Here is a 12,944-nt window from a genome sequence, read left to right as displayed (position 1 = left end):
CAAACAAATGTAACTGATGTGTTCCATGTGACATTCAGTACATGTCTTTCACTTGAATGTTGACCACTACGCCTAAATTAACAAACAAATGTAACTGATGTGTTCCATGTGACATTCAGTAAATGTCTTTCACTTGAATGTGTGTTTCTATGAAACTTTTATTGATTTGTATTTGGCATTTACTAATCATTGCTATGAAACAAACAGTCTTACAAGATGGTGTGTGTCGTTGCTTTGGAGTAAACTTAACAGATGTTGAATGTAACATTCTGAATATATATTGTGACTCTGTACAAGTAATGATTATTCACTGGGTTCTAATTTTCTTTATTTTCGGTGACAAGTGAAATCAGCTGAACTAAATCACGAGGACGCCGACCAAAAGTGGAAGTCAATGTATAATAATAACAATATTATTAAACTTATCAAATTTATTGAAAATCTCTCACTATCTTTAAACAATGTTTAATCATTTTGTATGGTGTGATGTATATACCCTATGCCATAGAATTACGAAACACTAACTTACGGCAAAAAAGTTACAGATGTATAATAATAGTTATTATTCTTAAAATCAGGAGAGCTAGCAGATTGTATAAATGTCAAGTCTTACATACCTGTCTGACTTGAGTGCTACAATTTCACTGTCTTTTCTGCCAAGCTCTGTTTGTAAGTTTTCGACCGTTGTTTGTAGCTGTGCATGCGATGACATAATACTTTCCAGTGTACGAGCTATTTTATTATTGTCCTCTTTAGCATCTGACAGACTTCGCTGTAGATTACTAATCTGAATTTATGGAAAAAAAATAATAATTTTGTTTTGTCATTTTCTTTAGAAAAGCGTAATAAAAAAATAAATGTTTTGCATCAATGTTTGTATAACCATTTACTGTATTTTCTCTCTTATCTAACATTATAATTCAGTTGTTCCAAATATTGTGTATGATTTTCATATCCAAAGTGAGTAGAGAGTGCAAGCTTATTTTGAGTGTAAAAATGATACAAATCTACTGTCTTTTTTTGTTGCCATGTTAGTGCCATAAAACCTGTATTAGAAGCCACATCCCTAATAGAAGTCGCACCCATTCTTTTTCACCAATTTGGAATCAAAAATTCATCATTTCTTATATGTGTAGATGCTCTAATAGAAGCTGCATCCCCACTTTTGCATTGTACCATTTCAATAGAAGTCGTGGCTTCTAATACAGATTTTACAGTAGTGGTATTTTAACATGGTGACATCTACAACACAACACACTATAATCTCTTAGTTTGCATGCATGTTTACGAGTTATGACAGAATTAATTATATGCATAGCGACAGTTCACTGTACACTATAATAGAAGCACATCTACAGTAGCGTACACCAAGCGAACTCTGAACCATTTACGTGAGCGATTCTAATAGACCATTTTCCAATCACTGCGAGAATCACGCGTTATGCGTGAAATCGAACGTAAAAACAGGACAAACAAAGGTCATAGCGTCGTAGTGGCGTCAAACATCGCGTGGGATTCGACAAACGCGAAGTATTTTGGAGGACATTTCCATGCATAATAATGTGCTGTTCACATTTCATGATAGGCAATTTCGATTAAGTAAGGGTATTCGGAAACAATATTCCTCTGTCGAAGATCGGCCGGTCGATATGAGTTACGAAATAAAGAAATTCTAGTTCAAAATCAAATCGTTCAACTTTTGCGGCAGACGTTTGACGCGCGTCTTTCATACATCTCGCGAGATCTCGCAATTGTACGGAAAATCACCTATTATGCATAATTATAAAACATACTTACTTTTTGTCTTTCTCTTTCTTCAACAGCCTCGATGTGTCCCAATAAACGCTGTCCTTCTTTCACGGCTTCATCCCTTGCATCAATAGCCATACTGAAGTCTTTTTCTTTCCGCTCAGCCTGTGAATTAATCTAGACAACGAAGTACAGGATTAAACAAATAATACTACAATGCATTGTGGTTTTGTTTGTTTTTTACACGTACTGCAAACCTGTGTACAATGAGTTTCTTTGCCACATGCAAAAAACAAATGGAAACAAAATTTTAAATGCCATGAGCTAAGGGGCAGGTAGAATGATTGGAACATTAAGGTTGAAGCCTACTTATGAAAGCAAATACCCAGAATTTATTCATTTTCCAATAAATTGTACTTCCAGGTAATATAAGGATATTGACTTTTTTAATAAAAAAAAGTTGAGGGTCACCAGTTTAATTTTTGAGAAAATGGTGGTTGTATTTTAGTGGATAGCGGCCATTTTAGCAGTATTATAGTGCTTTTACCATAGGTTAGTAGCAGGGATATTATGCCATATCTCAAATTGTAGGATGGTGACATAAGCTGAAAATATTATATATTGTAAATGATGGGATACTTTTTCCTGTCCTCAATTATTTTAAGAATCCGAGTTTTAACAAGCAGCCTATCGGCTGAGATAGCTCCGCTGTTAGAAATGCACATTTCAATTAAAGAACTGAAGACATCATCAGAAAATGAACAATATGTATAGTATCAAAGCAATCGGACTTAATTTAACAAGAAGTCGAAAATATCACTTTCTACCAAAAATGACTAAAATATTCACCAAAATTAGAGAATTGAAGATATCATCACGAAATGAACAAATCTGAGAAAGGTCTACATGTAGTATCTATATATGTAATATCAAAGCAATTGAACTTTTGGTTTTTAACAAGAAGTCAAAAATATAACTTTTTACCAAATATGACAAAAATATTCACCAAAATTATAGAATCCAAGATATCATCACGAAATGAACAAATCTGAGAAAGGTCTACATGTAGTATCTAAATATGTAATATCAAAGCAATTGAACTATTGGTTTTTAACAAGAAGTCGAAAATATCACTTTTTACCAAAAATTACAAAAATATTCACGAAAATTAGAGAATTGAAGATATCATCACAAAATGAACAAATCTGATAGAGGTCCACATGTAGTACCTATATATGTAATATCAAAGCAATCGGACTTGTGATTTTTAACAAGAAGTCGAAAATATCACTTTTTACCAAAAATTACAAAAATATTCACCAAAATTAGAGAATTGAAGATATCATCACAAAATGAACAAATCTGAGAGAGGTCCACATGTAGTACCTATATATGTAGTATCAAAGCAATTGGACTTGCGGTTTTTAACAAGAAGTCGAAAATATCACTTTTTACCAAAAATGATAAAAATATTCACCAAAATTAGAGAATTAAAGATATCATTACAAAATGAACAATTCTGAGAAAGGTCCACATGTAGTACCTATATATGTAATATCAAAGCAATTGCTCTTGCGGTTTTTAACAAGAAGTCGAAAATATCACTTTTTACCAAAAATGACAAAAATATTCACCAAAATTAGAGAATTAAAGATATCATTACAAAATGAACAAATCTGCGAGAGGTCCACATGTAGTACCTATATATGTAATATCAAAGCAATTGCACTTGCGGTTTTTAACAAGAAGTCAAAAATATCACTTTTTACCAAAAATGACAAAAATATTCACCAAAATTAGAGAATTAAAGATATCATTACAAAATGAACAAATCTGAGAGAGGTCCACATGTAGTACCTATATATGTAATATCAAAGCAATTGAACTTTTGGTTTTTAACAAGAAGTCGAAAATATCACTTTTTACCAAAAATGACAAAAATATTCACCAAAATTAGAGAATTAAAGATATCATTACAAAATGAACAAATCTGCGAGAGGTCCACATGTAGTACCTATATATGTAATATCAAAGCAATTGCACTTGCGGTTTTTAACAAGAAGTCGAAAATATCACTTTTTACCAAAAATGACAAAAATATTCACCAAAATTAGAGAATTAAAGATATCATTACAAAATGAACAAATCTGAGAGAGGTCCACATGTAGTACCTATATATGTAATATCAAAGCAATTGCACTAGCGGTTTTTAACAAGAAGTCGAAAATATCACTTTTTACCAAAAATGACAAAAATATTCACCAAAATTAGAGAATTGAAGATATCAACATGAAATGAACAAACCTAAGAGAGGTCTACCCAAGGTACATATACACCAAGTATCAAAGCATTCAGGCTTGTAGTTTTCAAGAAGAAGTCGAAAAAGTAAAACATTGACACGGACGACGACTGACGACGGACAATCACTCATATGATAAGCTCCGCTCGACAAAGTCGACAGCGGAGCTAAAAAGTGTCAAAAAATGCATTTTTTCTCATAACATTGCGTCTATAGAGTTATTCTTAAAATAGCTATTTTTCAAAAAATATTAGGACTAATTTCTCAAAAGACGGCACTGTAACAAACAAAAGAATGTTATTTCATGGTTACATGAAACAACAGCTTCATGATTTCACACAATAAGCCAGTGAACATTGCCATGCGATTTATGAACAACTTTCTCAGAAATATGAGAAAGGTTCATGATTCTGACCGGGATAAGGTAAATCTTCTACCTTGTTTGCTTACACGTACCTGTTTGAGTTGACTTTCTAGTCGTTGAATCTGAATCTTTGCTGCAGCAAGGTCACCATTAGTCTGAAGAAAAAATAATTTTGGTGAACCAAATAGCAGAATTCATTGTCTATCATGACAATCTCTTCTACTAAAGTTGACAATAAAACCAATCTCAGAGCAATCAGCTCCATCAAAATAAACGAGAGTCAAAGTTCATGCTATCAACATACTGATCAGAATATTTTCTCAATCAGAAACATACCTCAAATGGAACTCATTCCCCCAAGTAAATTTAGTGTTTTTGAGAATGTTTTATTAATTTTGCTTCATATTGCAATTCATTTTTGGGCAATCAGTGCACAGTCAAAATTTATGAAATTCTGAAAGGAAATATCTGAATATTTTTAAAGGCATAAATGCCATAAATTTTGATTTCTGTATAAAAAAAATAGTTGCAGTATCCAAGACAGAAATTCAAAAATTTTCAAGTGGTCAAAGAAATATTTCCCCAATTTACTGTACACTATAGCATTGGCTCATATTGTGGTATAAGGAAATGAAATAAAAATTATAATTCAATTTGAAATTCCTTGAAAATTAAATAATGTATTATATGTTTACAATTTCTCACTTCATTTTAATGTCGCTATTTTTGCAAATAACTGAACATTGCTAAAATAAATCCTCATGCATGAACATATTAAATTATAGTAAAAGTAATTATTTCACTGGAAAAACTGTGAATTTAAAATCCAGTAATAATGCTTGAATTAATCATAAAATTTACCAGTGAAAAATTAATACTTTCACAGTACAACATCAAGCAGTGCGTTTTCTTACCTTGGTAAATTTCCCTTCCAATGCTGAATTCGTTTTCCTTAGCTGTACCACTTCAGTTTTGGTGTTAGCCAGTGAACTAAGTTCTTCTTGTAAATGATCTACCCTTGTTTGTAGTCTTCCCTTGTCATATGCTAATCTGTTTTTACTCTCTAACATCTCATGCATAGCACTGTCAAGCTGTTTCTGGGCTTGCTAAAAATAAAAATATCCCAAGGTGAGGAAACAAATCAAAACAAACGACTGGTCAATGTTTGATGAAGAGCATTCAATACTTTTTTCAAGGTGCTCAAAACTGTAACTGCTGTGCGTAAGACGGTGTTTCTGGCATATATAAATTTGAAGCATACGAAAGTGAGCCTGCCCAATTTTCCAGGTACACGCTGATTGCTATTTCAAATACTCAACTGACAGTGCAAGGCAACAAACTCCAGAATCGGTTGCCTTACAAACAACTGTTCAAAAAGATGTATAATAATATTATTATTGATAAAATATCAAAATTTTATGTTTCTTGCACATCATATGTTTATGTGTGTGCATCATGGACAATACATATTATATATTTTCTAGAAGTAAAAAGTTCTTTGAATGGTTGAGTAATTTTGTGATTACACGACTGAGACTTTCTACTGGAGTTGATCAGCTGTGGCTGAATGTATAACAGGCAGAATTTAAAGATAATACTAAACGCTCACTCAATGCATCTGATTGGCCAGAAAAAGACTTTACTGCCCAAGTTTGATCTGTCTCACATGACGATCAACAACCAAATGATAAGACAGTTACAGTTTAAGTAAATTAACTGAATCAACCTTATAAAATTAAATAGCATGAAAATTATATCTGTTGGAGTAACCCAAACATTGAGCATGAGATTTCTATTTTTGTTTTTTTCTGAAGAATAAACTACTGTGCATATCCACACCTGGTGATGTTCAACAGCCCCTATCCGCTCCATCAACCTTTCATTTTCTTGTTCAAGTTGAGCTTTGTCCTGGGTAAGACTGGTGACATCCAGCTTAGCCTGTGCTAGATCTTCTTCTAATTTAGTTCTTTCCTCTGACATGCCATCAACAGCTTGGTTCACCTACATCAAACAAGCAGTATTGTTAGTTTATAATATGACATCACTATAAATGTACTCATGACATCACTATAAATGCACTCATGACATCACATGTACTCATGACATCACTATATTAAAATGTACTCATGACATCACTATAAATGTACTCATGACATCACTATAAATGTACTCATGACATCACTATAAATGTACTCATGACATCACTATAAATGTACTCATGACATCACTATAAATGTACTCATGACATCACTATAAATGTACTCATGACATCACTATAAATGTACTCACGACATCACTATAAATGTACTCACGACATCACTATAAATGTTCTCACGACATCACTATAAATGTACTCACGACATCACTATAAATGTTCTCACGACATCACTATAAATGTTCTCACGACATCACTATAAATGTACTCAAGACATCACAATAAATGTTCTCATGACATCACTATAAATGTTCTTATGACATCACTATAAATGTACTCATGACATCACTATAAATGTACTCATGACATCACTATAAATGTACTCATGACATCACTATAAATGTTCTCATGACATCACTATAAATGTACTCATGACATCACTATAAATGTACTCATGACATCACTATAAATGTTCTCATGACATCACTATAAATGTACTCATGACATCACTATAAATGTACTCATGACATCACTATAAATGTACTCATGACATCACTATAAATGTACTCATGACATCACTATAAATGTACTCATGACATCACTATAAATGTTCTCATGACATCACTATAAATGTACTCATGACATCACTATAAATGTTCTCATGACATCACTATAAATGTACTCATGACATCACTATAAATGTACTCATGACATCACTATATTAAAATGTACTCATGACATCACTATAAATGTACTCATGACATCACTATAAATGTACTCATGACATCACTATAAATGTACTCATGACATCACTATAAATGTACTCATGACATCACTATAAATGTTCTCATGACATCACTATAAATGTACTCATGACATCACTATAAATGCACTCATGACATCACATGTACTCATGACATCACTATATTAAAATGTACTCATGACATCACTATAAATGTACTCATGACATCACTATAAATGTACTCATGACATCACTATAAATGTACTCATGACATCACTATAAATGTTCTCATGACATCACTATAAATGTACTCATGACATCACTATAAATGTTCTCATGACATCACTATAAATGTACTCATGACATCACTATAAATGTACTCATGACATCACTATAAATGCACTCATGACATCACATGTACTCATGACATCACTATATTAAAATGTACTCATGACATCACTATAAATGTACTCATGACATCACTATAAATGTACTCATGACATCACTATAAATGTACTCATGACATCACTATAAATGTACTCATGACATCACTATAAATGTTCTCATGACACAGTAGCACATACACTTATGTAAATTACAAACTTTCTCTATGTTCAAAATAAGTAAATATTTTAATGATTCAGTAGATATCAAATGCAATTTTGGGTTTATAATCCTTCTATTGGAGATTTCCTTCAAATAGAAACAATACAGCACACATACCGATGACATCACTATAAGTGTAGACATCACTATACATGTGATGACGTCACAATACAAAAACTGATGACATCACTATACATGTACAAAAAGTACTGGCTGGAAACTAACTACTAGAAATGCAATAATGTTTGCAAGTTTATTGTCTAAATATTAAGATATCTTGACTTTTATACCACTCAAAACACTCCCTTAAACTGAACCAGGCATAAAACAACCACTCACCTCTTCCAGTAAGGTCTCTTTATCCTTCATAGCAGTTTCCTTATCTTTCTGAATATTCAGTAGTTCATCTTTGAGTTGATCTAATGCATGTTCCAGGGCCTCTCTGTCCTTTGAGGCTTTCTCCTCAGTATTTTTCAGTTCAATTTTGTTGATTTCCAACTCAGTCTTCATCTCAGAGCTAAACCCATACAAAAGATAACATTACTTATAAAAGTTGAAGACTAGTCTAAGAGTTCATTATCAAGTACATGGCAGATATTGGCAGATGTTTTTTCTCTAGAGGATGGTTTACACATTCAGATTAATGTAATGGCAGAGTTCAGTTCATGTACTCAAAAAATCAATATGAATTTTAAAAAAATCCTAATGAATTTGAGTAAGAATCACGAACGAGCAGAATCGGCATACAACATTTGCAAGGTGTTTGAGTGAAATAAAACAAAATTAGAATACAAGGCGGATGCAATGATATATTTGTATTCAGTACTATTACACAAATAGTTCCACTGTCAACACTTCGCCGTTTCACTTTGTCATACTATGGAAATATGCATATGATAAATATATAATCCCACTATCTTTTAGGTTGACGTCAGCAAACACAAAGTGATTACCACCTGTGGTACAGATTGATATGAAACTCTTGCAGTAGTCACTTATTGGGACAAAAATAAGAAACATTTTTTGAGTAAAAACTGAAAATTAACTGAAATTTTGTCGGTTGGTTCTAAAATTAGAGTTCATTTCAAGAAAAATTTAAGAATATAGGGGAAAAATGCAGAATAATTTGCACAAAAAAGTCTGGTGGTGAGAAGGTTATGGAGGCTTCCATATTTTACTTCAACAATGCATCATACCAAACTACATCACTCATACCCTGAATCACAATGGAGAAACTTTGATTAAAGCATGACAGTAAAAAGTATGGTGAATAAAATAAATAAATTGAATATTTTCAAAAGACACCAACCATTTTTTTTCAGCAATTTCCTTAGCTTGCACTGCAGCTTTTAGTTGTTCTCTGAGTGAACTCAGTCCTTCCTCAATCTCAGTAGAAGATCTTTGTTTTTCCATCTAAACATGAAGCAGAAACAGTGTCACTAACACGGAAACAAACAATGGACAAATTTGTCTGAGAGCAAAAATACTATTACATATATGTACATCCACTAAACTAACATAAGTCTACTATTGTGACAAGGCAGGATTATTCTCTCAGTAGTCAGAATACGAAAAGTTACATGATCAAGAATGGTAACAGGTTATCCTTTTCACCACCTGAATTACCGGTACTCAAATTTGTCTGCACTTATTTCTTATATTCTGGAAATGAACCCTGATTTTGGAGCCAACAGACAAAATATGAGTCAAGTTTTGCTCAAAAAAGGTGGCTATTTTTGTTCAGATCGTCTGAAGGAAAGTGCAGACTATAAAAACAGGACTATTCTATAAAACTGGTCATGAAAAAGTTAAATTGAAACAATATAGCATTTATTATGGATATGTGTAGAGGAAGCAAAGTTTTAAACAATGTATTGTATTCACTGTAAAATCCAAGTAATATGTGTTTTTGAAAACTTAACCTTTCCATGTATTTTGTATGTTGATCCTGTAACTTTTTATGACCAAACTGGTAAGTAGCCACTTGATTAAACCTACGTTATCATGTAAAATAACAATAAAACTCATTCATTCCTTGACAAATTTGTGAAATTAAAACACACCGAATATGCTCAAAGCATCAAAATAGTGAAATTAAAAGACAGTGAAAATAAATGCTTTTACAGTACCATAATTGGTCTATTTGTAGTGCATGTGCTTACATAAATAATAAATTTGAATCTAATATCAAATTAAGTCAAATGATCCAGCATAAAAAACAATGCATTTCTATTAGACATGTACATCTAATAGAACAAATACTGTATATGAATACCTGTAAGACTTTCATGTGTTCCACCATCATAGTATTGTTTTCACTGGACACAGTCTTCAAAGCTGTATGTACTTCCTTGTTTTCGGTCTCCAACTGCTGAATAGTAGCCTGTGAGCAAATAAATATGTTTTTGAAAATAATTTCGATTTTTTTTTCATATATTTTTTTATTCATGTTTTCTTACCTATGATTTCCCCCCAAAAAAAGGTTTAAAAAAAATTTCAAGGTAAAATTATAATAAAGTGAAAAACTTTTTCAGTGACCATATTTTAATTTTCATTACCAAATTTGATACCAAAACACCCAGAATGCACTTGTTGTTAGTGTCAACAGCAATAATAAATGTTATTTTTTAATTTTCTGTGCATTTATATTTTTTATTCATATTTTTTGTCTGCTTATATTAGTCATCAGAATTACAGTATTCTTATTTAGTGCACATGGTCGACTTATCTCCCATCCTTTCTGAAACCGTCAAGTCATGAAAAGTAAAGTCACTGAACATCACTTTGCTTTTCCGAATAATTACAGTGTCCATTGTGATTTTTGTCGTAATTTTGGACTGACTAAATATACTTTCTTATAGGATACATATTTTAATCAAAATCTTAGAAATATATGAAAACAAAATTGTGAAAAGTGACACAAGTCGTTCCGATTTTAAATATAAGCTTGTCTTACCTGTGATTCATCTTTTATTTTTCGTAACTGTTCCATCTCAGATTTCATATTGATATTATCTTTTTTCAGAGCTGACAAATTGCTCGACAAAACCTGATAATAAATACAATAATCTTAAAAACAAACTTTGCTATGTGGTTATTAAGAACTGTATATTCAGGATGACTGAAGGGATAAAAAAACCTGCATAGTTTCCTAGCAACAACAAAAAAATCTTTTTACCTTATTTTCTTCAAAGACATCTTTTAATTTGATATCTTTAGCATCTAGAGGAAAATAGAAATAGTTATGTTGTGTTTTCTGAAAAACTAAATCCCATGCATGTGACACTTTATAATACTGTGGAATACTTTATTTTCGCTGGAATTAATTTTCGCTGAAAAGGCTTTTTGGGCATTCTGTATGGAATTTATTTTCACTGATTTTTGATGAATTTAATGTGAAATATAGGAAAAAAAGTATATTCGCTGGATTTTATTTTCACGGAATCATCCCTTCAGCGAAAATAGCAAAAATAAATTCCAAGTGAAAATAAAGTATTCTACAGTATGGTGTCGTTAGAGATACATGTACAACAGAGAGAGGAGGAAGCCGGAAATGATATGCAAAGTAAGTACAAGTGGTTGGAAATCAAATTGAAGAAGTTAGCTGCTTTCTCAATAACCACCGGTCAGTATTTTACGAAAGCTAAAAACAAGTCCCTGTACATATTTGGAAGTTTAGTTAGTTTGAAAGTAGGGTTGCCAAGTTTCTGAACAACTCATTCTAGACATGTAAAGGTGTATTGAAGCATCAGAGGACAAATCAAAGCCAGCAGTACATCATAGAACATGCATACCAGAAATGAGAGATTACAACAAATTGTAATAACAGACTTCAAAACATGAAAGAACAAGTCTGAAAAAAATATATTTAAGTGACTAGTCGACTTCACTGACAATACAGGAAACTGCGATATATGGAAAGACGAGATTACTTAGTACTAAGTATATTGTAAGAATATTTCAAACAAAATCTAATCTGAATGGTTTCCTATTCAAGCTTGTTTAAAGATTGTATGTTGGGTTCACTTCTAGTGAACCACCATGGCTAGTCTTTCATTGTACACTACTGCTCCGAGATTGAAAAGTTGACTGTTTGATGTAGTGGTTAATATATCAGTCCTGTACAGTAAAGGTTGTGGGTTTGGAGCCTGTATTCTACTCAAAATAGTGGTTCTGACTTTTTTTTTAATATACTACTCAAAACAATTTAAGGAACACATGAGTTTTTACATCAAATACGTTTGGACTATGTTAAACGATGTCATGTAACCCCAATATTGCCACAATGGCAGTTTTGAATCTGCCACACATGTCTAAATTCTTTCTTTTTTTACAGACTCATCTCAATGGCCAAAGCATTCCTATACATGTATCAACATCCAGGGTTACTGAGAACCATGTACACAATTAGCTTTTGGCTATGTAGATTGTAACTTATGTAAGCATACGCTACACACTGTAAATCTTGCACTTTGTAAATCAGGGGAAACCATGAAACAGAATCATCATAAGAATACAGATTGAGTGAGTTAAAGATGAAGTCACACATTACTATATGTAAACTGGCAAAATTATAAATGTCAAATAATCCACATGAGGGAGTGGACTGTATTCTACAACAGTGGGTGTGCATGGGGAATCAAGGCAGAATCTACCAGCATATATACTGTAGTGTGTACCCTGATAACTAAACCTTGGCATACCTATTTCTAATGTGAGTCGTCTGACAGCCTCCTCCATCTGTCCTCGCATAAGATGCTCTCTCTTGTTTTCGTCTTTGACTCTGACACCTTCTTTTCTGAGAGCTTCACAGTCTTTAGCCAGTGTCTTGACCTATAGTGGAAAAAAAAAAAAAGAGTGAAATTCTGCAGGTTAGACACAATCAAAGTGTATCGATATACGAATTGTACAGCAAAAAAAAAATAGAATTTCGCCATACATGTAGTATGTATCTTGTAAAATGCTTATCGCTGGTATTTCCAGCTGTTAATTTTCACTATTACAAGTAAAGTAAGAAATAATATAATAT

General features: G+C 32.2%; 1 protein-coding gene across 1 annotated transcript in view; it reads right to left on the bottom strand.

Annotated features, from left to right (window-relative positions):
- Window positions 1-12,944, bottom strand: part of LOC100368061 (coiled-coil domain-containing protein 150-like) — a 46,513-nt gene that overhangs the window by 15,712 nt on the left and 17,857 nt on the right. Inside the window, exons 5-15 of the mRNA XM_085490666.1 lie at window positions 12,619-12,748; window positions 11,094-11,137; window positions 10,872-10,964; window positions 10,191-10,298; window positions 9,225-9,328; window positions 8,255-8,432; window positions 6,252-6,413; window positions 5,327-5,518; window positions 4,505-4,567; window positions 1,798-1,926; window positions 618-787 (exon numbers count right to left, since the gene is read on the bottom strand). Of these exons, the coding sequence (XP_085346792.1) occupies window positions 618-787; window positions 1,798-1,926; window positions 4,505-4,567; window positions 5,327-5,518; window positions 6,252-6,413; window positions 8,255-8,432; window positions 9,225-9,328; window positions 10,191-10,298; window positions 10,872-10,964; window positions 11,094-11,137; window positions 12,619-12,748 (1,373 nt within the window). The remainder of the gene's footprint in view (window positions 1-617; window positions 788-1,797; window positions 1,927-4,504; window positions 4,568-5,326; window positions 5,519-6,251; window positions 6,414-8,254; window positions 8,433-9,224; window positions 9,329-10,190; window positions 10,299-10,871; window positions 10,965-11,093; window positions 11,138-12,618; window positions 12,749-12,944) is intronic.

This window comes from Saccoglossus kowalevskii, chromosome 15 (assembly GCF_978046115.1).
Source record: "Saccoglossus kowalevskii chromosome 15, keSacKowa6.1, whole genome shotgun sequence".
In the NCBI taxonomy this organism is placed as follows: domain Eukaryota; kingdom Metazoa; phylum Hemichordata; class Enteropneusta; family Harrimaniidae; genus Saccoglossus; species Saccoglossus kowalevskii.
Note: the sequence above shows the minus strand (reverse complement) of the source record. Positions and strands in the feature narration are given on the sequence as shown.